Here is a 24,332-nt window from a genome sequence, read left to right as displayed (position 1 = left end):
TCACCTCAGCCTCCCAAGGCGCGGGATTACAGGCTGAGCCACCGAGCCCGGCTAAAAAGCGGTTTTGAGGAGTGAGATAAGAAAGAGCAGGAGGCTGCATCTGCTTTCCAGTAGTATTTTCAGTTTAACTCAAGGAAGTAAAATGATCCAGTGTGTCAGAAGTATGAACATGCTAGAATGGTACCTTATTAAATCTCTCTCGTTTTATCCTGCACTATTCCTAGCCCCGTGCCCACACCAGGTGGAGGAATAATGGAACAATTTCATTCTTGAGGGCAATCTTTTTGCTTCTAAGTCATCTTGATTTATAAATATGGAAAGTCATGCATATTTTTCTTCTAGTGAACCAAATGTCTGTGTTTAATCATGAAAAGACATTCTGTTACTTTCTAGTCCAAAACTTAAGTTTTATCCCCCCCATCTCTCAAATCTTCAGGACCGTGTCCCATACCCTCTCTAGGTCTCCATGACACCACTTACCCTGGTTTGGGAAGCACGTTCTCTAGTTCTGTGATAATAACTCTTGACTGAATAGCTAACATGCTAGACATACAAGTCTGTGACAAATAAAATGGTGACAGTGCCTACGAAAATTCTGTTGTATAGCAGAGAAAGCAGGAATTTAAATAGTAAACTTTTAATCAACTTGCCACTATTACTAAAATTAGTCTTTATATAGCGCTCTGTTAAAGGAAAATTTTTGTTTTAGATTTGTGGGTACACATACATATTCGTTACAGGGATATGTTGGGTAGTGGTGGGGATTGGACTTCAGGTGTCCCATCCCCAATTAGTGACTATTGTGCCCATGGATAGTTCTGCACCCCCTTTTCCTCTCTTCTTATTGGTGTCTATTATTTCCATCTTTGTGACCATTTAGCTCCCACTTATGAGTGAAAACATGGGGTGTTCAGTTTTGTTTCTGAGTCAGTTTGCTCAGGATGATGCTCTCCAGCTCCATCCATGTTGGTGCAAAGGGTGTGATTTCATTCTTTTTTATGGTTGCATAGTATTCCATGGTGTATATATATCACATTTTCATTATCCACTGATTGGTTGATGGGTGTTTAGGTTGGTTCCACATCTTTGCAGTTGTGAATTGTGCGGCGATGAACACGTGTGTGTAGGTGTCTTTTTTATATGATGACCTCTGTTCCTGAGGGTAAATACCTAGTAGTGAGATTGCTAGATCAAATGGTAGATCTACTTTTAGTTCTTTGAGTAATCTCCATACCACTTTCCATAGAGGTTTTACTAATTTATACTCCCACCAACAGTGTTGTAAGTTCTCTTTTCTCTATATCCATACCAGCATCTATTGTTTTTTGACTTTTTAAATAATGGCCATTCTGACTGGTGCAAGGTGGAATCTCATTGTGGTCTTAATTTGAATTTCCCTGATTATGAGTAATGTTGAACATTTTTTCACGTTTGTTGGCCATTTGTATGTGTTCTTTTGTCATACGTCTATTCATGTCATTTTCCCACTTTTTAAATGGGGTTATTTACTTTTTTCTTGCTAATTTGTTTGAGTTCTTTGTAGATTCTTGGCATTAGTCCTTTGTCAGGTGTACAGTTTGTGAATATCTTTACCCATTTGTAGGTTGCTTGTTTGCTCTGTTTATTATTTATTTTGCTGTGCTGAAACTTCTTAGTTTAATTAAGTCCCACTTATTTATTTTTGTTTTAGTTGCATTTGCTTTTAGGGTTTTACCATGAATTCTTTCCTAGCCCAATGTTCAGAAGAGTTTCTTCCTAGGTTTTCTTCTAGGATTTTTATGATTTTGGATCTGACGTTTAAGTCTTTAATCCATCTTTTTTTTTGAGTTGGAGTCTCACTCTGTTGCCCAGACTGGAGTGCAGTGGCCGCTCCCAGCCACCGCAGCCTTGACCTGCTGGGCTCCAGCGATCCTTCTGCCTCAGCTTTCTGAGTAGCCGGAATTACAGGCGCGCGCTACCATGCCCGTCTAATTTTTGGATTTACTGTAGAGATGAGGTTTCGCCAAGTTGCCCAGGCGGGTCTCGAACCTGCGGGCTCAGGCAATCCACTCACCTCAGCCTCCCAAAGGCGCGGGATTATCTTGAGTTAAGTTTTATATATAGGGAGAGAAAGGGATCAAGTTTCATTTTTCTGTAAGTAGCTATCCAATTTTCCCAGCACCATTTGTTAACTGGGGTATCCTTTCCCCAGTGTCTGTTTTGTCAAGGGTCTGTTGGTTGTAGGTATTTGTGTTTATTTCTGGATTCTCTATTCTGTTCCATTGGTCCATGTGTCTGCTCTCATACCAGTACCATGCTGTTTTGGTTACTACAGGCTTGTAGTATAATTTGAAGTCAGGCAATGTGATGCCTCCAGCTTTATTCTTTTTGCTTAGGATTGCTTTGGCTATTCTGGCTCTTTTTTGGTTTTATTTGAATTTTAGAATTTTTTTTAAAATTCTGTGAAAAAATGATGTTGGTAGTTTGATAGGGATTGCATTGAGTCTGTAGATTACTTTGAGTAATATGATCACTTTAATAATGTTGATTCTTCCAATTAATGAGCATGGATGTTTCTCCATTTGTTTGTGTCCACTGCAATTTTTTTCATCAGAATTTTGTAGTTCTGTTTGTAGAGATCTTTTACATTCTTGGTTAAGTATATTCCCAGGTACTTTAGTTTTTTTGGCTGTTATTGTAAATGGAATTGAGCTCTTGATTTGATTCTCAGTTTTGTTGCTAAGGTGTATGGCAGTGGTGTGTTTTGATTTTGTATACTGAAACTTTACTGAATTCATTTATCAAGTCCACGAGTCTTTTGGAGGAGTCTTTAGGGTTCTCTAGGTATAAGATCATATTGTCAGCATACAGAGATAGTTTGATTCTTCTTGGATTCCTTTTATGTCTTCCTTTGGTCTGATTGTTCTGGCTAGGACTTCCAGTACCATGTTGAATAGTAGTGGTGATAGTGGACATCCTTGCTGTGCCCCAGTTCTGAGGGGAATGTGTTCAACTTTTCTCTGTTCAAGATGACATTGGCTGTAGCTTTGTCATATATAGCTTTTATTATTTTGAGTAATATTCCCTCTATACCTATTTTGCTGAGGTTTTCTACCATAAAGGAGTGCTGAATTTTATCAAATGCTTTTTCTGCACCTGTTGAAATGATCATATTATTATTATTATTATTTCCTTTTTTTTCTTTTTTTTGGGTTGGAGTCTCACTCTGTCATCCAGACTGGAGTGCAATGGCCGCTCCCGGCCACCGCAGCCTCGACCTGCTGGGCTCCGGTGATCCTTCCACTTCAGCCTTCCAAGTAGCTGGAACTACAGGCGTGCGCAACCACACCCATCTAATTTTATTTATTTATTTATTGTAGAGATGAGATCTCATCAAGTTGCCCAGGCGGGTCTTGAACCCATGGGCTCAGGCAATCCACTCACCTCAGCCTCCCAAGGCACGGGATTATAGGCTGAGCCACCAAGCCCGGCTGATCATATTATTTTTTAAATGTAGTTGATCACATTTGACTTGTGTACGTTTATTGACTTACGTATGTTGAACCACCCTGGCAACTCTGAGATAAAACCCACTTGGTCATGGTGTATTTTTTTTAATGTGCAGTTGAATTTGGTTTGCTAACATTTTTTTGAGGCCTTTTGTGTCTGTGCTCATAAGAGATGTTGGTCTCTAGTTTTCTTTTTTTTTTGTTTGTGTGTGTCTTTTCCTGACTTTGGTATCACAGTGATACTGGCCTTGTAGAATGAATTAGGGAAGATTCCCTGCTCTTAAATCTTGTCAAATAGCTTCAGTAAAATGGTACCAGTTCTTTGAAGGTCTGGTATATTTCAGCTGTAAGTCCATTAGATCCTGGACTTTTTTTTGTTGTTGTTAGGAGACTTCTGATACTGTTTGAATCTTGCTACTTTCATCGGTCTGTTCTGTTTCTTCCTGATTCAAGGTGTGGGGTTGTATGTTTCCAATAACTTATCCATTTCCTCTAGATTATCTGGTTTGTTTGCATAGAGGTATTCATAATAGTCTTGGATGATCTTTTGAATTTCCATCATATCAGTTGTAATGTTTCCTTTTTCATTTCTGATTGAGTAAATTTGAGTCTTCTCTCTTCATTTCTTAATTAATCTAGCTAGTGGTCTATCAATTTTGTTTATCTTTTTCAAATAACCAACTTTTTGTTTCATTAATCCTTTGTATTTTTTTTAAATTTAAGTTTCATTTAGTTCTGCTCAGATCTTTGTTATTTCTTTTCTTCTGCTAACTTTGGGTTTGCTTTGTTCATGTTTTTCTAGTTCCTTGAAGTGTGATGTTAGGTTGTTGATATGTGATCTTTTATTAATGTAGGCCTTAAGTGTTATAAATTTTCTTCTGAGTATTGCCCTGGCTATGTTCCAGAGGTTTTGATAACTTGCTTCGTGGTTGTCATTTGTTTCAAGGAATTTTTAAATTTCCATCTTGATTTCATTGTTGACCCAAGGACAATTCAGGAGCAAATTGTTTAACTTCCACATTTTTGTTTGGTTTTGTGAGTTCATCTTGGAGTTAATTTCTAGTTTTAGTTCACTGTGGTCTGAGATGGTGCTTGATATGATTTCAGTATTTTTGACTTTATAGAGACTTGATTTGTCGCCTATAATGTGATCTGTCTTGGAGAATATTCCTTGTGCTGCTGAGAAAAATGTGCATTCTGTAGTTTTGGGATAGAATGTTCTGTAGATGTCTGTTAGTCCCATTTCCTTTAGAGTCTTGTTTAATTTCAATGTTTCTTTGTTGACTTTCTGCCTTGATGATCTGTCTGTTGCTGTCAGTGGAGTGTTGAATCTCCCACTATCATTGTATTGCTGTCTGTCTCTTTTTTTAGGTCCAGTATAATTTGCTTTTTAAAGCTGGGGGCTCTGGTGCTAGGCACATAATATTTAAAATTGTTATGTCTTCTCATTGGATTGATTCCTTTGTGATTGTATAATAGCCATCTTTGTCTTTTTTTTACTGTTGTTCATTTAAAGTCTGTTTTATCTGATATGCGAATGGCTACTCCTGCTCATTTTTGGTTTCCTTGTGTGGAATATTTTCCTCCACATTTTACCTTGAGTCTACAGGAGTCTTTGTGAGTTAAGGGGTCTCTTGAAGGCAGCAGATATTTGTGTTGTATTTTTTCTTTCCTTCTTTCTTTTTTTTGAGTTGAAGTCTTACTCTGTCGCCCATACTGGAGTGCAGTGGCCACTCCCGGCCACCGCAGCCTCGACCTGCTGGGCTCTGGCGATCCTTCCACCTCAGCCTTCCAAGTAGCTGGAACTACAGGTGTGCGCTACCACACCCGGCTAATTTTTTGATTTATTGTAGAGATGAGGTCTCACTAAGTTGCCCAGTGTTTTTTCAATTCATTCTTCCAGTCTATATCTTTTTAGTGGGGCATTAAGGCAATTTATGTTCAGAGTTAATAATGATATGTAAGGTACTATTCTATTCATCATACTTGTTGTCTGGTTGCTTTGTTTATTTATTTTATCTATTTTGTTGGTGTTCCATAATGCCTGTGAACTTTATGATTTCCAGTGTTTTTTAGCTCATGTATTTCAACCTTTTGTTTCACTATTTAGAATTTATTTCTTGTAGAACTGGTCTAGAAGTGACAGATTCCCTCAGTGTTTGCTTTTCTGTCAAGGACTTTACTTCTCCTTCATTTATGAAACTTAGTTTTGTTGGATATAGAATCCTTGACTGACAGTTATTCTGTTTGAGGAGATTGAAGATGGGACCCCAATCCCTTCTGCCTTGTAGAATTTCTTCTGAGAAGTCTGTTGTCAATCTGATAGGTTTACCTTTGTAAGTTATTTGATACTTTTTGTCTCACTACCCTTTAAATTCTTTCTTTCACATTAACTTTGCATAGCTGAATGATTATATGCCTTGGCGATGACCTTTGTGCAATCTTCTTGGGTTTTTTTTGGGCTCCTTTTATCTGGATGTTTAGATCTTCTCTGGCAAGGAAAGAGAAGTTTTCCTCTATTATTCCCTCAGATAGGCTTTCTGAACCTGTTGCTTTCTCTTCTTCCTCAAGAACACCTATGATTCTTAGGTTTGAACTTTTACATAATCCCACATTTCTTGGATACTTTGTTATATTCTCTTGATTCTTTTTTCTTTATTGTTGTCTGATTGGGTTAATTCAAAAGCCTTGTCTTTAAGTTCTGATATCCTTTCTTCTGCTTGTTGTAGTCTATTATTAAAACTTTACCCTGCAGTTTGTATTTCCCTAAATGCTTCTTTCATTTCCAGAATTTCAGTTTTTTTTTTTTTTAAAGGTGTTTATATCTTTGGGAAATTTTTCATTCATGTCCTGAATAGTTTTTTAAGTTTATTTATGTTGGTTTTAAACTTCTGGCTGAAGTTCATTGACCAATTTTATCATCAACCTTTTGAATTCTATGTCTGGAATTTTAAAAATTTCATTTTGGTTAGGGTTTGTTGCTGAAGAGTTGGTGTGAGCTTTTTTTTCCTGTTTTTTCATATTGTCAGAATTTTTTTTTTTTCTTTCTCATTTGAGTTGATGATTTCTTCTTATTTGAGGTTGGCAGGGGTCTGATGTAGGCGCAGAGACCTCTCTTGGTTATACATAGCCTCGGTGTGGTGAATTTCTCAGTTGCCAGATGTGGCAGCCCTGTGATGTGTACCTGCACTGGCTTATGGTGTCCTGAACGGCTGGAGTGACTTGGAAGGTGTTGTTAGCCGGCACTTGGGATCTGGCCTTCCCCAAAGCTGAGGTATTATATCTGATGTGGTTGACTGTACTGTTGACCTCTGGCCAGGAAGTGGTGCTTGTAAGAGAAAGCTGGCTACAGTGGTGGCTGTGGTTTCGCCTTGGTGAGTGCTGCTCCGAATAAGTGCCCAGCCAGCCTAGGCTGAAGGCAGGGCTTTGGGTATTTTCCAAGTTTTCTGTCCATTTTGAGCCTTCTGAGGTATTGCGGGGGAAAGGACTTGAAGCAGCCTGCAGGTATGCACTGTTAGCTACCCCACTGGGGATTAAAAGGGAGCCCCAGGCCACTGGGGTAATACTGTTGTGCAGAGCAGGCCCAGAAGAGTTCACAAGGGGAGTGAGAGGTTGCTATGGAAACACATCCCACCTGGCTCCTACCTTGGCCTCAGGCAGTCTGTGATCTTAATGTCAAGGTGCAGCGGATCTCAGGTGTTCTCAGGCAACCCACCCCACCAGGAACTGTCTGCAGAAAGTTACCCTTGGGGCCCATTCCCTCCCAAACTGGCTGGAAGGCATCTGCTCCTCCCTGCAATGGTTGAGTTCCTGGGAATTGGCAGCTGGCACTGCTCAAGGCTTTTTTCCTGCACCACTCATGGCAGAGTATGGCTGTGGGGAAGGCAGCCTCCCGTGAAGGGCTGGGTCCTTACAAGGCCCAGGAAGCCCTGAAAGTTCATGGCAGGACCATAGAATTCTGGAATTCCTGTCACTTACCTTCCCCACTGTGTCCAAAGGCTGGTGGTGGACTGTGGTTGTCAGAGAAGAGTGGCTAGTTCCAGTCCAGGTCAGTAGATGTGTTTCTTCTTTGCTCCAGGCGGTTATCATCACTCCCCTGGAGGCTTATGGGGTGTGCTGCCGGATCCATTCCTCTCTGGGTGCTGAGGAAGCTCTGTCTTGGTTTACTCCATAGGAGAAACTCCCAGAATGATTTTTATGTGATGGATCTTTTGTTCCTTTGTAAGTTGAGTGAACTGTCTAGTATACTGATGTAATTAGAGCGCCTGTCATTATGCCTGGCATGGGAACCTGCATTCAAACTGATTTGGAAAGGTATACAATCTTTTTGGTAAAGAAAGGTCATCTGCTGAGAACAGAATGATTGACTATGGTCAAAGCAGGCAGTTATTTTTAATGTCTCACTGTGGAAAATTAGATGGAATTAGTGGTTTCCTATTTAACACAAAATGTGAATGTGTATAAAGCTGTAAGAAATATAGTAGAAAGCATATCAAATTCACTTAATTTATACCTGGTATAATTTTTTTGATTTACCAGATAAAAATGAGACACAGAAATTAGATTTTTAAAATATTGGACTTATTCAAAGCTATCAGGCAAGAATGTGTCACTTGAAAAAAAGTGTTTTTAAACTAAATTTATCTTACTAAATATGTCAGTATACGTCTACACTTATGGGGTTTTAAAATAAATTTATAACTTGCAAGCTACATACCCATTAAATGTCTACACTTAACCTTGTAGACATATAGATATACATGGAAATTGCTGATTTGTTAATTTTGTTGCCCTTAAAAATGTTCAGTTGCTTTTTTTTATGGATAGAGATGTGCTTTCAGTAGTGCCAAAATCACAGTAATAAGATGTATACTCTTATCTAAAATATGATTTTTAAAAAACTCTGAAAGAGATGAGGCTCTTAGGGGCTATCTGACTATAGCTTGGGACCTTAAGCATGTTTCTTTAGTTGCCTAGTTAGAGCCCTTGTCTTCTAATCTGTGAAATGACAGAGTCTATGGAATCTACTTTAATTATGGAAAAACAAAACAGCAAAAAATAACATTTTTAAAGTTTGAAAACATGTTTGTAATACAATGGCCTTCATATTCTGATTAAATAAAGGAGGATGAAATAAATTTTAAAGTACTTAGCATATTGACTTGTACAGAATATATGATTAAGTATTTGGTATTTGTAGAATTGAACTAAATAAATAAATTATGTTAAATGTTTTAGCCAAAGACAGAGGCATATCCAGTTGTTACTGAATCAGGGATTCAGATCAGGGAAAACTTTTGGTACTTAAAACAAAACAGCAACAACAACAACAACAACAACAACAAAACTAGTATCAAACAATTTAGTTGCTTAATTGTTATTTAAAACTGTCTTTGAGTAGGAGAGTTACAGCATGATTTTGAGGAATCCATTAAGATTATTTTATTTATATATATTTTATATGCATATATAAAGAGGGTGCCAAAAATGTATACATATTTTAAGAGGTGTTATATGTGTATTACTTTTCAAAGTTGAATTGAATTACAGTAGCATTGTGTAGTATGATGTTAGCTCAACTGTGCTTCTGCCATTTTCTTTGACTGTCCTGCTGTCACATGGTGATGCTAGCATTCATTTGACTAACGCCATCTTTTGAGTGTCATACTTAAAATGTGTATACATTTTTTTTGACACCCTCTGTATTTACAAAACAGGTGACTTTATTTCATGAACGTTTTAAGTTAACTTTTTCACTGAGAACTTATTGATGGATTGAGCCAGTATGTGTTCTTGAAGTATCTGAGCATCCAGGCACTGTGCTTCTCAAATGGGCAGGAGCCAGTGGGCAGGGGAAATGGTATCTTTCTGGGGTATAAAATTCACACAAGGCTTAGGGGAAAATGTTCAGTAATTTAACTGTTAAATGATATAATACATTTTTATGGTAAGACAGAGATAAATGAGCCAGTAGAGTGCAATATTTGTATTCATTTTTAAGATCAGATGAGAAACTTCTAGGAAATTTTGAGTTTGCTTCAAGCTGTGCTCCCAGATTTCAGGGGACCTGATTTCAACTTCTTTAGGGGATACTGTCACTAGGAATGCCTTTGAGGACCACTGCTCCAGTCTGAAGGACTGTGCTGTCACACTGTGTTTCCTAGCCTTGTGCTGGGGGACTCTTAGTTTTGAAATTGAAACACCAACCCCCCCCCACAACTTTTTACATGTTAAATATATTAGGAAGCATTAGAAAATACATGAAGCTGTATACCCCTTCAGTCCTCCAGTCCCCATTTAAAAGCACCACCCACAAGTCTTGTAATCCTGTGAATCAAATTTATGACCTGTTAATACCTTGTTTTTCCTTTCAGGCCTCTTTTCTTTTTATGCATGTTTCCTTTTCTTTTAGTGAAATTCAAGAGTAAGTAAAGTAAAGTGCTTTTTCAGACAACATGTTATTAATTTACTGGGTGTTTATTGCACGCTGTCTGCATGCCAGGCCTGTTGTGGGTGCTGCAGGATCAGTAGGGAGCAAACCTATGCAGTCCACTTGCTTGCATGGAGTTCCAGGGATAGTAGACAAGACAGAGAAGAGAAGAGAAGTGTGTAGTATTGGTGGTGATGCTAAGGAGGAAAATTAGGGAGAGGGCACAAAAGGTGTATGTGTGTGGGGGGTCAGGATTGTAGTTTTATTTATTTATTTATTTTTTGGTTTTTTTTTTTGAGTTGGAGTCTCACTCTGTCGCCCAGACTGGAGTGCAGTGGCCACTCCTGGCCACTCCCAGCCACCACAGCCTCGACCTGCTGGGCTCCGGCGATCCTTCCGCCTCAGCCTTCCAAGTAGCTGGAATTATAGGTGCGTGCTACCACGCCCGGCTAATTTTTTTTGATTTATTGTAGAGATGAGGTCTCGCCTGCCCAGGCAGGTCTCGAACCCGCGGGCTCAGGCAATCCACTCACCTCAGCCTCCCAAAGGCGCGGGATTACAGGCTGAGCCACCAAGCCCGGCTGCAGTTTTATTTTTATTTTTAATTTTTTTTTGAGTTGGAGTCTCACTCTGTCACCCAGACTGGAGTGCAGTGGCTGCTCCCAGCCACTATAGCCTCGAACTGCTAGGTTCTGGCAATCCTTCCGCCTCAACCGTCAGCTACCACGCCCGTCTAATTTTTGGATTTACTGTAGAGATGAGGTTTCGCCAAGTTGCCCAGGCGGGTCTCGAACCTGCGGGCTCAGGCAATCTGCTCACCTCAGCCTCCCAAAGTACGGGATTACAGCCTGAGCCACCGAGCCCAGCTAGGATTGCAGTTTTAGATAGAATAGTCTAGGAAGGACTCAGTGAGGTGGTGATGAGTCAGTGCCTGAAGGCAGTGAGGGAACAAGCCATATAGACACCTGGAAGACACCATGGGCCTATTTTTCTTTCAAACACTCTTACCTCTATTGAAAATGTATGTTTGAATTGATTGAACATTATTAACTATATTTAACATTGTTAACCAATTCCTGTGCTAGTTCTAATATTTTGTCCCAGTGCAGACAACTTTGGGATGAATATTCTTGAGTGACCCAATCTGGGCATATTTCCTCACTGTAGGGAACATTTCTAGAAGTGGAATAATTTCTGACTTTTGTATTTTCCTTTTAAGCATCTTGGTTAAAAGATTTGGTTTTTCATAAAGTCTGTACTACTTCATTTTGTTCTACCAGCGGCGCGCGAATGCCTTTTTTTCTTTCTTTCTTTTTTTTTTTTTTTGAGTTGAAGATCTCACTCTGTCACCTAGGCTGGAATACAGTGGAACAATCATGGTTTACTACAGCCTTGAACTCTAAGACTCAGGCAATCTTTCCACCTCAGCCTCCTGAATAGCTGGGATTGCAGGTGTGTGCCACCATGCCTAGCTAACTTTTTTATTGTTTTGTAGAGACAAGGTCTTATTATGTTGCCCAGGCTGATTTCAAACTTCTGGGCTCAAGTAATCCTTCCACCTCGGCCTCTCTCAGTGCTGGGGTTACAGGTGTGAGCGACTGCGCCTGGTCACATTTTAAAGTTTTTTGTTAGTAGAGATGAGGTCTCACTATGTTGCCCAGGCTGGTCTCAAACAATCCTCCCATCTCAGTTTCCCAAAGTATTGGGATTACAGGCGTGAGTCACCATGCCTGACTGAGAGTGCTGTTTCTCTATAACTTAGCCAGCATGCATCTTTACCATTTATTTGATCTTTACTAATTTGCCAGATTAAAATTGGTACATTGTAGTAATTTACTTTTCTTCAGTTTTCTTAGAAAGGCCTAGGGCAATAGTTTTGACTTTTCTGTGATTGAAGAAATACATAATGACACAAAACTGTTACCAAATTTAGTAATGTTTTAAATAAATTTATATTTGATTAACCATAACAATATCCATTTATGTTTTGAAAAACAGTAGTGTATATTAGTGAGAAATGTTACTCAGTATATGTATAATGCTTAGTATATGTATGGACTCACAGTTTTCTTGGTACAGCCAACTCTTCGCACTCTCATGGGTTTGAGGGTCACAGGTTGGGAACTCCTGATACAAATTATTATTATTTGATAGAGGAATAATAGAAATTTCTTTTACTTAAAGCTTAGGTATTAGAAACCTTTGTAAATTGAAGACATTTTATCTTTGAATGTGCAATATGTCAATGTAATAATAATAATGATTTTTATTATAATATATAAATAATAATATTTAATAATTTTGATTATAATAATAATTAACCACTTAAAAAGAAGTATTGCTTTTAAATAGTTTCAGAATTTTTAAAATAAACTTTGTTTACTGTATTGACTACTGTCCTCCCATCCCCACTCCAAATTTATATCCACTCAGAACCTTAGGATGTGACTTTATTTGGATATAGGGTCTTTGCAGTTGTAATTAGTTAAGATGGGTTAGGGTGGGTCCTCAGTCTAACATGAATGGTGTCCTTATAAGAAGAGATACAGAGACAGGAATGTGCAGAGGGAAGTTTGCTCTGTGAAGATAGAAGCAGAGATTGGAGTTACATCCCACAAACTAAGGAACACTAAGAATGGCTGCCAACCACCAGGAGCAAGGAAGGATTCTTCCCCAGAGCCTTCATAGGAGCACAGCCTCACCGACACCTTGATTTTGTACTTTTGGCTTCTAGGACATGAGGCATGTTCTGACCCATCCAGTGTGTGGTACTGTTAAGGCAGCCCTAGGAAACCAATTAGGAAATTATATTTTACTTCTGATTACTCTGTTAGGGCCAGTTCAGTAGAGTTAAAGCATTACTCTGAAGGAAATCTTTGTTAAACAACATTTTCAACAGAAGTTCAAAAATATGTGTCACAAGTAGAATTCTCTGATTAAAGTGAGAGGAGCATTGCAAACATTTTCAGGTTAGTATTTCTTCCTGTTCTCTCTCCTTCTCCTTCCTGCTCTGCAGAGCACAGATTGAAAACCAGTGGTCTGGCCTAAAATGTTGAAAACATTGGCTAGAAAGTCAGATAAGAATCCTATAAAGCACCTTTTGTTGAAGGTGGAGAAGAGAGGCATGTGAAGCCAGCACTTTTTACCTTGATGCATTTTTGCCTTCCAGGATCTAGAAAAGCTGACCTCATTCAGCCTCTCCTATGTTAAGATGCCGGTGGTGCAGATGATAGCTACTATTTATGGAGGGCTTACCACATGCCAGCCACTGTGCTTGTTTCCAAAGAGAAAAATCTATCAAGGGAAGAGGAACGATTCTGTGGCTGCTCAGAAGCACATGGGGAATCATGCTTGCTGAGCATGGCAGATGGTGTTGCTGGGTGACTTGAGTGCCTCCTGGTGCGTGCAGATCTTGGTGCACTGTCTCTGCGGTAGGTCACAGGCTAGCTGTTGTCTGGTCAACTGAGGCCTGGGCCAGAGCTCCTTTAATTGCCTTTGCCTCTTAGTGGCAAGTGATACCTTGTGTGTGGATTTCATACTTCAGCTTCCAGATGGTTAATTGCCTTCCTTCCAAGTTCTTGGAACACCTCATTTTTGCTCCCAATCATTGCCCACCCCTTTTTAAGTTTGTCCAAATCTGGAGAATTGACCTGAAAAGAAAAACTGAGGGTGGTTAAACTCTTGGTGAAGAGAGTACAGTAAGTCTGCTACATATGAACCTTCAAGTTGCAGACTTTCAAAGGTGAGAATGTGTGTTCGTATGTCCAATAATGTAAGTTAGTTTACTGTCTGGCGTACATTATCACATACTATACTATAAGATTAAAAATGTTTTCTTTTTAATTCATTATTTGTGTGAAAAGTATTATAAACCTATTACGGTACACTACTATATAGCCTATTGTGTTAGTTGGGTACCTAGGCTAACTTTGTTGGACTTAATAACAAATTAGACTTACAAATATGCTTTCAGAATGGAACTCGTTCAATAGGAGACTTACTGTACATCTTTTAAGCAATGGTGTTGATGAGCTGAGCATGTGGATTTTAGTCACTGCTTAAGTAGCATGCTGGGTAAGAGGTGGTTCCATTGCTAATATATGTGTGCTATGTACTGCTTAAAGAAGCAACTCTCAAACCTTTCCAAGAGAAATAGCATATCTCCTCAAGTCCCAGAGGGGGAGGTGGGGGGGGGGAAGGGGGCTGCTTCCTAGATGGGGAGGCTGTGGGCCATGTGACTTTCTGGTGTCTCTCTCCAAGCTGCTTTTGAGCACTACTGGTTTTGAGGACTGATCTTCATAAAAATTTATTTTAGGAACCTCTGAAAAGGATTCGTTGCATAAAACACTATACCCTATTTCATGGAATCTAAAAAGTCATTGATTGTGAGATGAACTATTTTTTTAATGTACTGCTAAGATAAAAAGATTACCAATTAAAATATATTCCATTCAATGTCAGATGTTAAAATGTGAAAAAAATTCCATATGAGTATTTGGAACTTCTGTGACTACGACTACCAGAGTTAGAGTTGGAACCAGTCTTTATCTTCATAGATTATGTTGACAATTCTAGTTCATAATGTGAAATTTTAAAAGAAATCTGTTGATACTATCTTTATTAGGTTTCTATTGTATCAAAACTGGCCAATCAATACATTTAACTTTATCCTTTTTGTTACCATTTACTAGATTTTATAGCACTTCTGACATGCTGACAGCTTATAATGGAAGCAAGTATCATTAAACCTGAGACTGAAAACACAACTAAGTCCAGTTGGTAGATTTACTTGCTAGGATACTAAGTGTTTCACAGTATACATAAGCTTTTTTCTCTTTTTTTTTTTTTTTGAGACAAGGTCTTACTCTTTTGCCCAGGCTGGAATGCAGTGGCATGATCACAGCTCACTGCAGCCTCCACCTCCTGAGGCTCAGGTGGTCCTCCTGCCTCAGCTTCTTGAGTAGCTGGGACTACAGGCACATGCCACCACGCCTGGTTAATTTTTTGATTTGCTGTAGGGACGAGGGCTCACTATGTTGCCCAGGCTGGTCTCAAGTTCCTGGGCTCAAGTGATCCTCCCACCTCAGCTTCTCAAAGCACTGACTGGGATTACAGGTGTGAGCCACTACGCCCAGCCACACACATTTTTTAGGTACTGCGTTCCTCCTCCTTTCTCCTTCTTTCCTTTCTTTCTTTGCAGAGATGAAGTTTTTCAGTGAATAATTTTTGGAGTTTATGAATCCTTTAGAATTTTGTGGAATGGAATAGCTAGTTCACCTCATTGGGTAATTGCATAATTTGAATTTTGCATTTTTACTTTCAGAAAGGAGTTGGGGGTCAATTTGGCCGCAGGCTATGCTTCTCTGAGGCAGTGTGCCAGAGGCAAACAGCGTGGTAAGAAGGCCTCTGCTGGCTGCGCTGTGTTCCTGGATAGGTGAGTAGCAGGAATAGACTGTCACTTCTGGGGGACTCTCGTCATGGGAATATTAGAGAAAGTTGTAAGGCTGTGTATACCAAGTTGCTGTTTTGAGCTCTCTAAGAATAGGATTGTGTAGGGAGATGTACAATGTGGAGAGTTGGATGTGAATCATGAGGCTGTCACACCACTCTCGTGAGACGAGTTGCATGAGACGCAACTTCTAAAAGTGACAAGTAAATTGAATTTTCCTTTTATTAAAATGTTCTTCAAAATTACTCACTTTCCAGTTGATAAGGACCTTTGAAAAAGGAGAAAGAAGATTAAAGTATGTTCTACAGTCTTCAGAGCTTTCTGAATCTTAGTTTTCAGGGTTTTGGGAACCCATTTTGCTACAGCAAGACTCTGTACTGTGACTCTCAGCACCAAGGTCCATAGAAACTTTAAAAAAGTTGTTTGAAATTGGTGCTTAGATGCCTGTAGAGTCATACTATACTAACATTTATGGGACACTAACTATATGCTAAGCACTGTGTGGATCCCTGAATGCTTGCTGTCACCACAGAGACGTTTTACACGGTAAGAAGGCAGGCCCATGTAATCTACATTTTGGAGAACTGTGATTCAGACACTAGTTGCCTGATTTCGAATTCTGGGCCTTTGATACTGTGTGGTAACTAGCTCAGCTAACAGTGTATATATTTTTGTGTACATATTTCAGTGTATTTTTAAAGAGAAATTTAAAGCCAAAACAGATACTTAACGGAAGACATTAGTTTAAACCGAAACTCCTGTACTCTGGGAATAACCTGTCATACAGCAATCTGATATGAGAAATAGAGCAGATATTCTTTGAGTTATTCCATCCACAAAACATTAGAGGACACACTTGGTACCAAGTGCTTGGTGCTGGTACACAAATGGTGAGTACTCATGTGTTCTCATGAAGCTGACAATCTAGTGGGGGAGACAAATTTAAAAGAAAGTCAATCCTAATGAATTGGGATACATACTGTCAAGGAAACAGATGGATTTCTAAGTCTAGAACAGTGGGATGGGGTGGCAGGGAGTGGGGTGGGATGGTAGGGAAAGGCTTCCCCGAAGAGATGACACTTAATGATGAGAACTGAATGAACTTAGAGAAGAGCATGCCAGAGAGGACCAGAGGTGCTGAGTTTGGGGACACATCGGGCAGGGCTGCCAGGCTCTGGGGAGGGGTGTGGACTTTATTTACAGTATGGTGTGATGTTATGTAAGTTCTAGAATTATCTTGTTTGCTTGTTCACCTGTCTTTTTAGAAGGAGGGGAGATGGAGGGACACAGGCACATGTGAGATATGCTTAGAGGTGGAACTTACATGACTTCTTTGTGAATTAGATGTGGATGTGAGGGAAACAGAAAACTGTTGCCTTGAGCAGATGTGTGAGTGGAGGTGGTGCAGATTGAGATGAAAAAGAGGTGGGGTCAGGATAGAAGAGAGGGTCATGATGATTACTTTGGACTTGTTACAGCCAAGATGCCTGGGACACATGCAAAGGAGGATGCTAGACAGATGGTGGCATCCTCACAGAGGCCAGACTGTCTGGCTCAGGGTGAGATCTGGCCAGAGGCAGCAGTCGTGGAGCAGCACATCTTAGGGAGAGGGTGTAGAAAGGAAAAGCAGAGGTGGCCCAGGAGCAAGCCTGAAGGAACTGGGATATTGAAAACACACCAAGCAACCAGGGAAGACCATGAGGTCCTAGAAATTGAGGAGTTGGGGGTGTCTTGTGCTACAGAAACAGGATGGTCAGTTGCTTGCTGCCCAGGGAGGAGAGTGAAGGAGGGCAGTAGGTGCTGGGCAGCAGGGAAAACGTGGGCGTCCTCAAAGAGCTGTTGTGTGTGCATGGAAGGGAATGAACTGGCTACTCATTTTCAGATTTGTGTGCATGTTATATTTCACACTGAATGTAAAAGAACAAAAAGAAAGTAAGGGGTGTTGAAGTGGAGGCAGCAGGTATAGACACTTTTTTTGTTTTCTTTTGTTCTTTCCAAGAAACCTGGCAGTGAGAGGGAGCACAGAAACTATGTGTAGTTGGAGGGTGATTGGGGATGGGGAGAATGAAAGGAGGAGTCTTATTTCAGGTGCGGGATTCTGGAGAGTGTTTTCAGAGGCTGATGTTAGTGGTGCAGGAGGTGAGGAGGATCGAGAGGTTGGAGTTCTGTAGAAGACATGGTGGGGACCTAGAGTACAGGCACTCTGTTAGAAGGAAGTGAAGGAGAAGTGTGAACGCAAGGCTGCTGGCATAGATCCACAGTGTGAAGCAGTGACAATGGAATGCACATGTTGAATTCCACATTGCTGCAAATGAACATGACAGTTGACTTACATTTTTTCTCAGGGAAGCCCACTGGCCTAAAGCAGTTTTCATTTTGAGCTTCTTTGCTTATCCTGCCTCTCGCCTTCCACCTTCTTCTTTTCCCCTCATCATCACATCTCCCTCCAGGCAATGTGAAATAATTAGAATCCAACAGAAAATAATCCAGTATGGATGTAAGTAAACATTGACTGTTTCAGCTTTGAAGAAACTTTATGAACAGTAATTAAGAATGTCTTTGATTTCAACTGTCTTAACTAAAATAGAACTTTTCTCTTTCTGCTAGAAGTACTCAGAGAGTAGTCCAGTAGTAGGAAGGTAAAAACCTGTTGAATGCCTGTCTTGAATGGTATTTTATTCCAGATAAATAATTCTTACGGTTACTGAATATCTTTCTAAGATGTCTTTAAGTCCGGCTCTAAGTTTTTTTTTGAATCGCACTGCTTTAAAAATAATAGCAATGAATTTCTTTTAAATAGTTAAAAATGTAAAAATGGCATGTAGTGGATAGTCTAAGTGGTCACAAAATGTGTTTTCTTACAACGTTGCTGTCTAGCATTAGACAGCATTTAGAGACCTTCCCTCCTGGAAAGCTTCTAATTTATTGACTCTGAATGTAAGGTATTTTATATAGGCGTAGGGATTTAACTGATACTTAAGCAAAGCTTTCTGTTTAAACTCCCAGAAAGTCTCTTGTTAAATGTCTCAGAAGCTTTGAGCAGTGGGAGCACTTGCACAGTGACACATTTCTAATATGTATCACATGAACTGTCTTTTTTTTTTGAGAATCCACTTTATTCTTTCCCAATATTATCAGAATTTTAGGACTAATTATTTCCTTGTGAAACATTTGTTAATCTGATTCTCATCATAAAAAAAAATTAAAATAATATCACAAGTAGAGAGTATGGGCGAGCCATTTTAAATTGGCTGAAGGTTTTTTTTTTTCCCCCATTCTGTTATCCCTAGGCCCCATCCCCTAACCCTTGATACAGTCTGCTATGGCTCCCTTTCCATTTGTTCATAAAGTTACATTAGGGCTCATTCATTCTTAGCATGCTTTGTAGAACTCTTAGATCATAGAAATAGATGTAATGTTGGGAATACATGTAATATCATATTTAGGCACATAAATGAAAAAGACACTTCAGAAAACTTTACAGGGCTTGGTATATCCTTGGCACCCCAGAGGAAGTGTGCGGGCGTTTAGGAGGCAGGTGCTCAGAGTGGTAGAGTAGGTGGGCAGTAAGCTGATATTTCTCATTACCCCTACTTTTCAAGGGGGAGGGGTGTCTGTGTCTTTCTTATTAATAGCTAAGAATGTGTTCTGTGACCTTTATTTCCTTTTATCTCACCAAAGAAAAATATGTGCTATCATAAGTAGGCAGTGGAATCCTGTCTGTTGACTTGTGTGTGAACGTGGTTGAAATGCTAAGAAGTTCACTCTCTGTACCCTTGGGTCTCTTTATTGGTTTATGGCATGAGAATTGTGATAACCAGAACATTTGAATCAAGAAAGTAATTGAAGATGAGTGTACAGTCTGCTTCTTGTACCGGAGGAGGTCTACTTATGGCCTTCTGTTTAGAGATGAATGGCCAGTTGTTTCCTGGGTATTTGAAGATTAAGCTCTGGTCTACTTTTCCAATTTCTGCTCCCTCTTAGAATGCCTCCTGAAATCTTGCTGAAGATATTTTCCTATCTGGATGATGTGAGCCTGCTGCTTACTGGATGTGTAAACAGGCGCTTTTACCATCTGACCAATGACAAGTAAGGAGAAAACCAAATCTCTATGCTATGTTTTGATGACAGTTTGATAGAAGTCATGACAACTAGTTAGAAATTTTAAAGCAGTTTTTAAAAAATTTAAGAGAGTTAATTTCAAGAGTATTTTTTAGACACAGATATAATTTGGCTAATGCTTTAAGTAGTCAATGGTATTTTTAAATATTTGCACTTATATGCTAAAAGAAAGGAATATTCTTTGTATGTACTCCCAAAGATCAAACTTTTTATGTCTGTGGCCATTGGAGAATGTTGCTTTAGGTCAGTAGGACTTGGTTGTGTTCACCCCAGAATTAGACTTATCTACACAATCTTGAGCAGCACTGCAGGAACCTGACCCTTTCAACCCAAGCCTGACATTCACAGAGCAGAATGAGATCTTAGAGAAAGAAGAGGAAGGGGCCAAGTATACTTAATTCCTCTTCCCGAACATGCCAATCAAGTGTACTACTCTGTGAGGAGAGCAAGAGGGAAGGAGAGAGGCCAAGACTATGTTCTGGTGGAGGCTTGGAAGCAGGGAGCCAGAGGACAGAGGGTTTCCCCACCCTCAGCTAACTCCATGGAACATATAGGAACAAGCAGGAAAAAACCTTGCTTGTGTTTGGTCACTGTGATCTCAACCTGCAACTCAGAATTTTATCTTGGAGGGAGAGATGGTAGAATCCTCCTAGCTTCTAATGAGACTTTTGTGGCTTACAGCTGAATATCTTGGGTTTTTTAGGCCCCTCTCTCATTCATTATCAAAAGATCTGACAATATAGATCTTACATAGAATCCACATGTCAGCCAGGGGAAACAGCAAGATGAGAGGGCATGCAAGTTTTAACTGGTGTTTTTTTTCCCTAGATAAGGAAATGGAGATTGATGGAAGGGGGACTGTAATATTATTTAATCTTGGAACATGGTGGGTAAGAAATGCGAGTCCATGGGAGACTGTACCAGAACCAGCTGGGAAAGTTAAAAAAAATCTAGATCCCTGGTTCATATTTCTGGGGACTGTAACAGTGCTTTGGAATCTATATTTTAAAAATTTCTCCAGGTCACATAAATGAATAGTCAAGTTCTGAAATGACTAGTCTAGTGCATCTTTTTTGTTTTTTGTAGAGATGAGATCTTGCCATGTTGCCCAGGCTGGTCTTGAATTCCGGGGCTCAAGCAGTCCCAAAGTGGTGGGATTGCAGGCGTGAGCCATCACATCTGACTCTTTGTGCATCTTTGATGTTAGGTGCTGGTTTATTATGAGGAACTCATAATAAGCCCTCAGACCTCATTTAAGCTGTTCTCAATCATATTCATACTCAGAGGGAACATACCATTCCTTGGTTGGAAATGATAGGTGGTTTATCTTATGTTTAATTTAAAACAAAAAAGATGCACTTGACTCTGCATTTGTGTGACCTGGAGAAGTTTTTAAAATATAGATCCCAAAGCACTGAGTTAGTCCCCAGAAATGTGAACTAGAGATCTAGATTTTTTTTAACTTTCCCAGCTGGTTCTGGTACAGTCTACTATGGACTCACATTTCTGAATGGAAGAATATATGTCTGTATGTCTGCCCGTCCATCCATCCATCCATCCATCCATCCATCCATCCATCCATCCATCCCTCCATCCATCCATCCGCGTCAATGCACAAACACACACACACATACACACACTGATTAATGAGTGAAACAATGAATCATGTTCTTGACAGTAGTTGTGGAATGAATGTAGAGCAATTTTTATGTGTCTCTTTCTTAAAGACTGCTATAGTTTGGATATGTTTGTCCCTCAGACCTTATGTTGAAATTTGATCCCCAGTGTTGGAGGCGTTGGAATCAAGGGGGTGGTTCTTTCGTGAATAGTTTGATGTCATCCTTGCACCTCTCACTCTGTTATTCCCCACAAGAGCTGGTTGTTGAAAAGAGCCTGGCACCTCCCTCCCTTCTCTGTCTTGCTTGTGCACATGTGTGCTCTACCCCTGCCCCTCGCCATGTAGTATCTGCCACACCTGCTGGCTCCCCTTTGCCTTCCACCATGAGTGGAAGCCGCATGAAATCCTTACCAAAAACAGATGCTGATTCATCTGCCTGCAGAACTGTGAGCCAAATAAACCTTTTTCTTTTATAAATTACCAGCCTCAGATATTCCTTTATACCAACACAAATGGACTAAGACAGTTGATCTAATAAAATGAAGGTGTTCATTAAAGCAAAAATACCGTGGGCAGTTTTCAAGGAAGGAGTCAACCAGAGGTCTAAAACTGTAGCATTCTGGAGGGTTCTCATTTTATTTAAGAATATAACTCAGAATCCTTAGATATGCTGATAAATTGTAAATGTCTTAGTTTCTTTAAGTGTCGCCTCTCTCTACTTCACCTTGATAGGTCTGGTGGTGCAGGAACCAGACCTTTAAGCAGATTTGGAAGATAGCTTTAGTAATATTTTTGGCACATTTTTACTAATGATTATATGCCAATCCCATGTTCTTGGAAGTTGTTTTTTGGACATCTGAGCTTGTGATAAATCTATGCTCATATTTCTTTTCTTTTTCAAAGGATAAATCTTAATTCTGTTAAGTTGAATTGTATTTTTTAAATGAAGTCAGACCACATGAAAGGATGTATAGCAGTTGAATGGGTAATCAGTATTTGTTTTTGAAAAGTTAACAGTATTCTCTAAGCATTGCTTCTGAAAAGAGGACAGGCACACATATTGTAGTTAATTACACTGATGATTACAGGCAGACATGCTTGAAAGGTGGGGGCCTTCCCTGTGCCCCCATCCATCCATGAGGTGACCTCTGTCAACATGAATACTGATCTCTGCATGGGGAAACTGGATGTTGGAGGCGGCAACTGCATCATTACATGGGGGTTTTATTGGCCACGTACTCTGAGAAACATGATTTGTTTGAACATTAAATTAGGCCCATTTTCTGAACAACTTGTTTGATTGAAGTTTTTCTGGACCTGACTGATAGTCATAGTAGATACATATGCTCTTGTCTTCAGATCTGCCTAAGTATCTAACAGGATGGAGCATTTGGGGATTAAGAAATAATTATGTGTTTGGGTTTTGAAGACTGTTAAGAGTATCTTAAACTTAACATTTATATTTTATTATATAAGCAAGGGGAATAATCTATGATATAAAATTTTGGGGGGGTTTTACTTAAAATGAAATAACATAATGTGTGAGCCTAGTTCATCATACAAATGTTAGGTATACTTGTCGTTGCTGTGTGTGGAGTTTATGCTGTGATTCTCCTCTCAAGGGCTGTGTTTGTTTTCTTAGTTTGTGAGTGCTACAACACGTAAAAATAATGTAAGCAGTAGTTTAGGTAGTGCTGATGTGGGAAATCTGAGGTCTGTAATGGTTTTGTTAAAGGAACATTTATATAGAGTGAGATGATGAATAAAATAAATGTGAAGAATATGCAAGCAAACTTTTATGCAAAGGGAGTTTTAAGAAGTGTCTATTCAAGGAATTTTGGCGAAATGGTTTCAGATTTACCTATATGTATTCAAATAATCATATCTATTAGCTTACATATGAAAGTCTAGACATTTCTGAACTGAAAACATAAATACTTTAAAGCAAAAGCTTGGTGTGAAATTATTTTGTGGGGTGAGAAATGACTCAAGAAATCCATACTAGATAGAATTGTCAAAAGGGGTTGGATCAGTTTGGAAAGTCCCGTCATGTCTGAATCAAGAAGATGGGTTCCAAAGTCATGTGTTTGAGAAAGGATCCTTTTCTGCTGCACTGATGAAATGGTTATGCCTCTCCAGAGCATGCCTGGGTGTCTCCGGGCATCCGTATTGCTCTAAATCGAAATGTGGAGACATAATCGCAAATAATTAAGTTTTATTTACGTAAAATTTGCAATTCAGATTAGGAAATTGATTTTAACCCCTGCCTCAATTTTCCCTAAATGTTGTTTCTGATTTCTGATGGGGAGTGCTCATTGAGATAGAGGAGCCCTCAGGTTCAGCTTTAGGCCCATTGCCAATACCAGTGCTCAGGTGGCTTTTCATGTACTCTTCTTAATAGTGAATGGAAGGATTTCAGGCTTTGTGTCAAAGCTGAATTTGAATCCCAACATTGAGGCTTGTAGGCTGTGTGAATTTGGATAGCTTATTCAGTTTCTTTGATCCCATTTCTTCATATTAGTGAAGTGGCAGTGATGTATACAGGATAAGAGTGTGAGCTCTGGTTGAGGCTGCGTGGGTTTAAATCCCAGCTCCATCACGTGCTTGAGTACACAGATGTGGGCTGTGCCACTTTGCAACTGGGCCTCAGTTACATCATCTGCAGATGGGAACAATAATATAAACTATCTCCTGGGTTTGTTGTAAGGATTAAATGAGTTAATGTATATGAAGTTCTTAAACAACGCTTGACACTTAGTAAATACTCAAAAAACTTGTTAACCCTCACTGTTAATTGTTATTATTGATGTTATTGTTATCAATAATAAGTTATTAATAACAAGTAATGGTGGCACCTTTTTCTGTTAAAACAATGTGTGTTCATTGTTGAAAAATTAAAAAGAAAGCAAAATAATATACAATTCAGTTATTCACTGTTTTTATTGGTGTATGTATGTTCTTTCTGATCTTTTAAAAACCATGTGTATATTTTTAAAGAGACAAAGATCACACTGCATGTACATCCAGTTAGTTTTTAATAATACACCTCCTATTCAATTATTGGTGTAGGAAGGCAGTGGTTTGGTTGATCTCAAATAACGTGAGATTGCTCACTTTAAACTTGACCCTGGGAAACAGGCTTCTCCTTTTTTTGTGTGTTTTTGGTATTATTATTATTATTACTTTTTGAGTTGGAGTCTCACTCTGTCACCCAGACTGGAGTGC

At 39.3% G+C, this 24,332-nt stretch overlaps 1 protein-coding gene across 3 annotated transcripts in view; it reads left to right on the top strand.

The window, feature by feature from the left end:
• The window catches only part of FBXO15 (F-box protein 15), a 73,948-nt gene that overhangs the window by 935 nt on the left and 48,681 nt on the right, over positions 1 to 24,332 (top strand). For all 3 annotated transcript variants that reach the window (XM_021706940.1, XM_008073930.2, XM_008073931.2), the window contains 2 exons: positions 15,242 to 15,352; positions 19,352 to 19,456. In XM_021706940.1, coding sequence (XP_021562615.1) covers positions 15,242 to 15,352; positions 19,352 to 19,456 — 216 coding nt within the window. The remainder of the gene's footprint in view (positions 1 to 15,241; positions 15,353 to 19,351; positions 19,457 to 24,332) is intronic.

This window comes from Carlito syrichta, unplaced genomic scaffold (genome assembly GCF_000164805.1).
Source record: "Carlito syrichta isolate Samal-C Ts95f unplaced genomic scaffold, Tarsius_syrichta-2.0.1 Scaffold316215, whole genome shotgun sequence".
NCBI lineage: Eukaryota > Metazoa > Chordata > Mammalia > Primates > Tarsiidae > Carlito > Carlito syrichta.
Note: the sequence above shows the minus strand (reverse complement) of the source record. Positions and strands in the feature narration are given on the sequence as shown.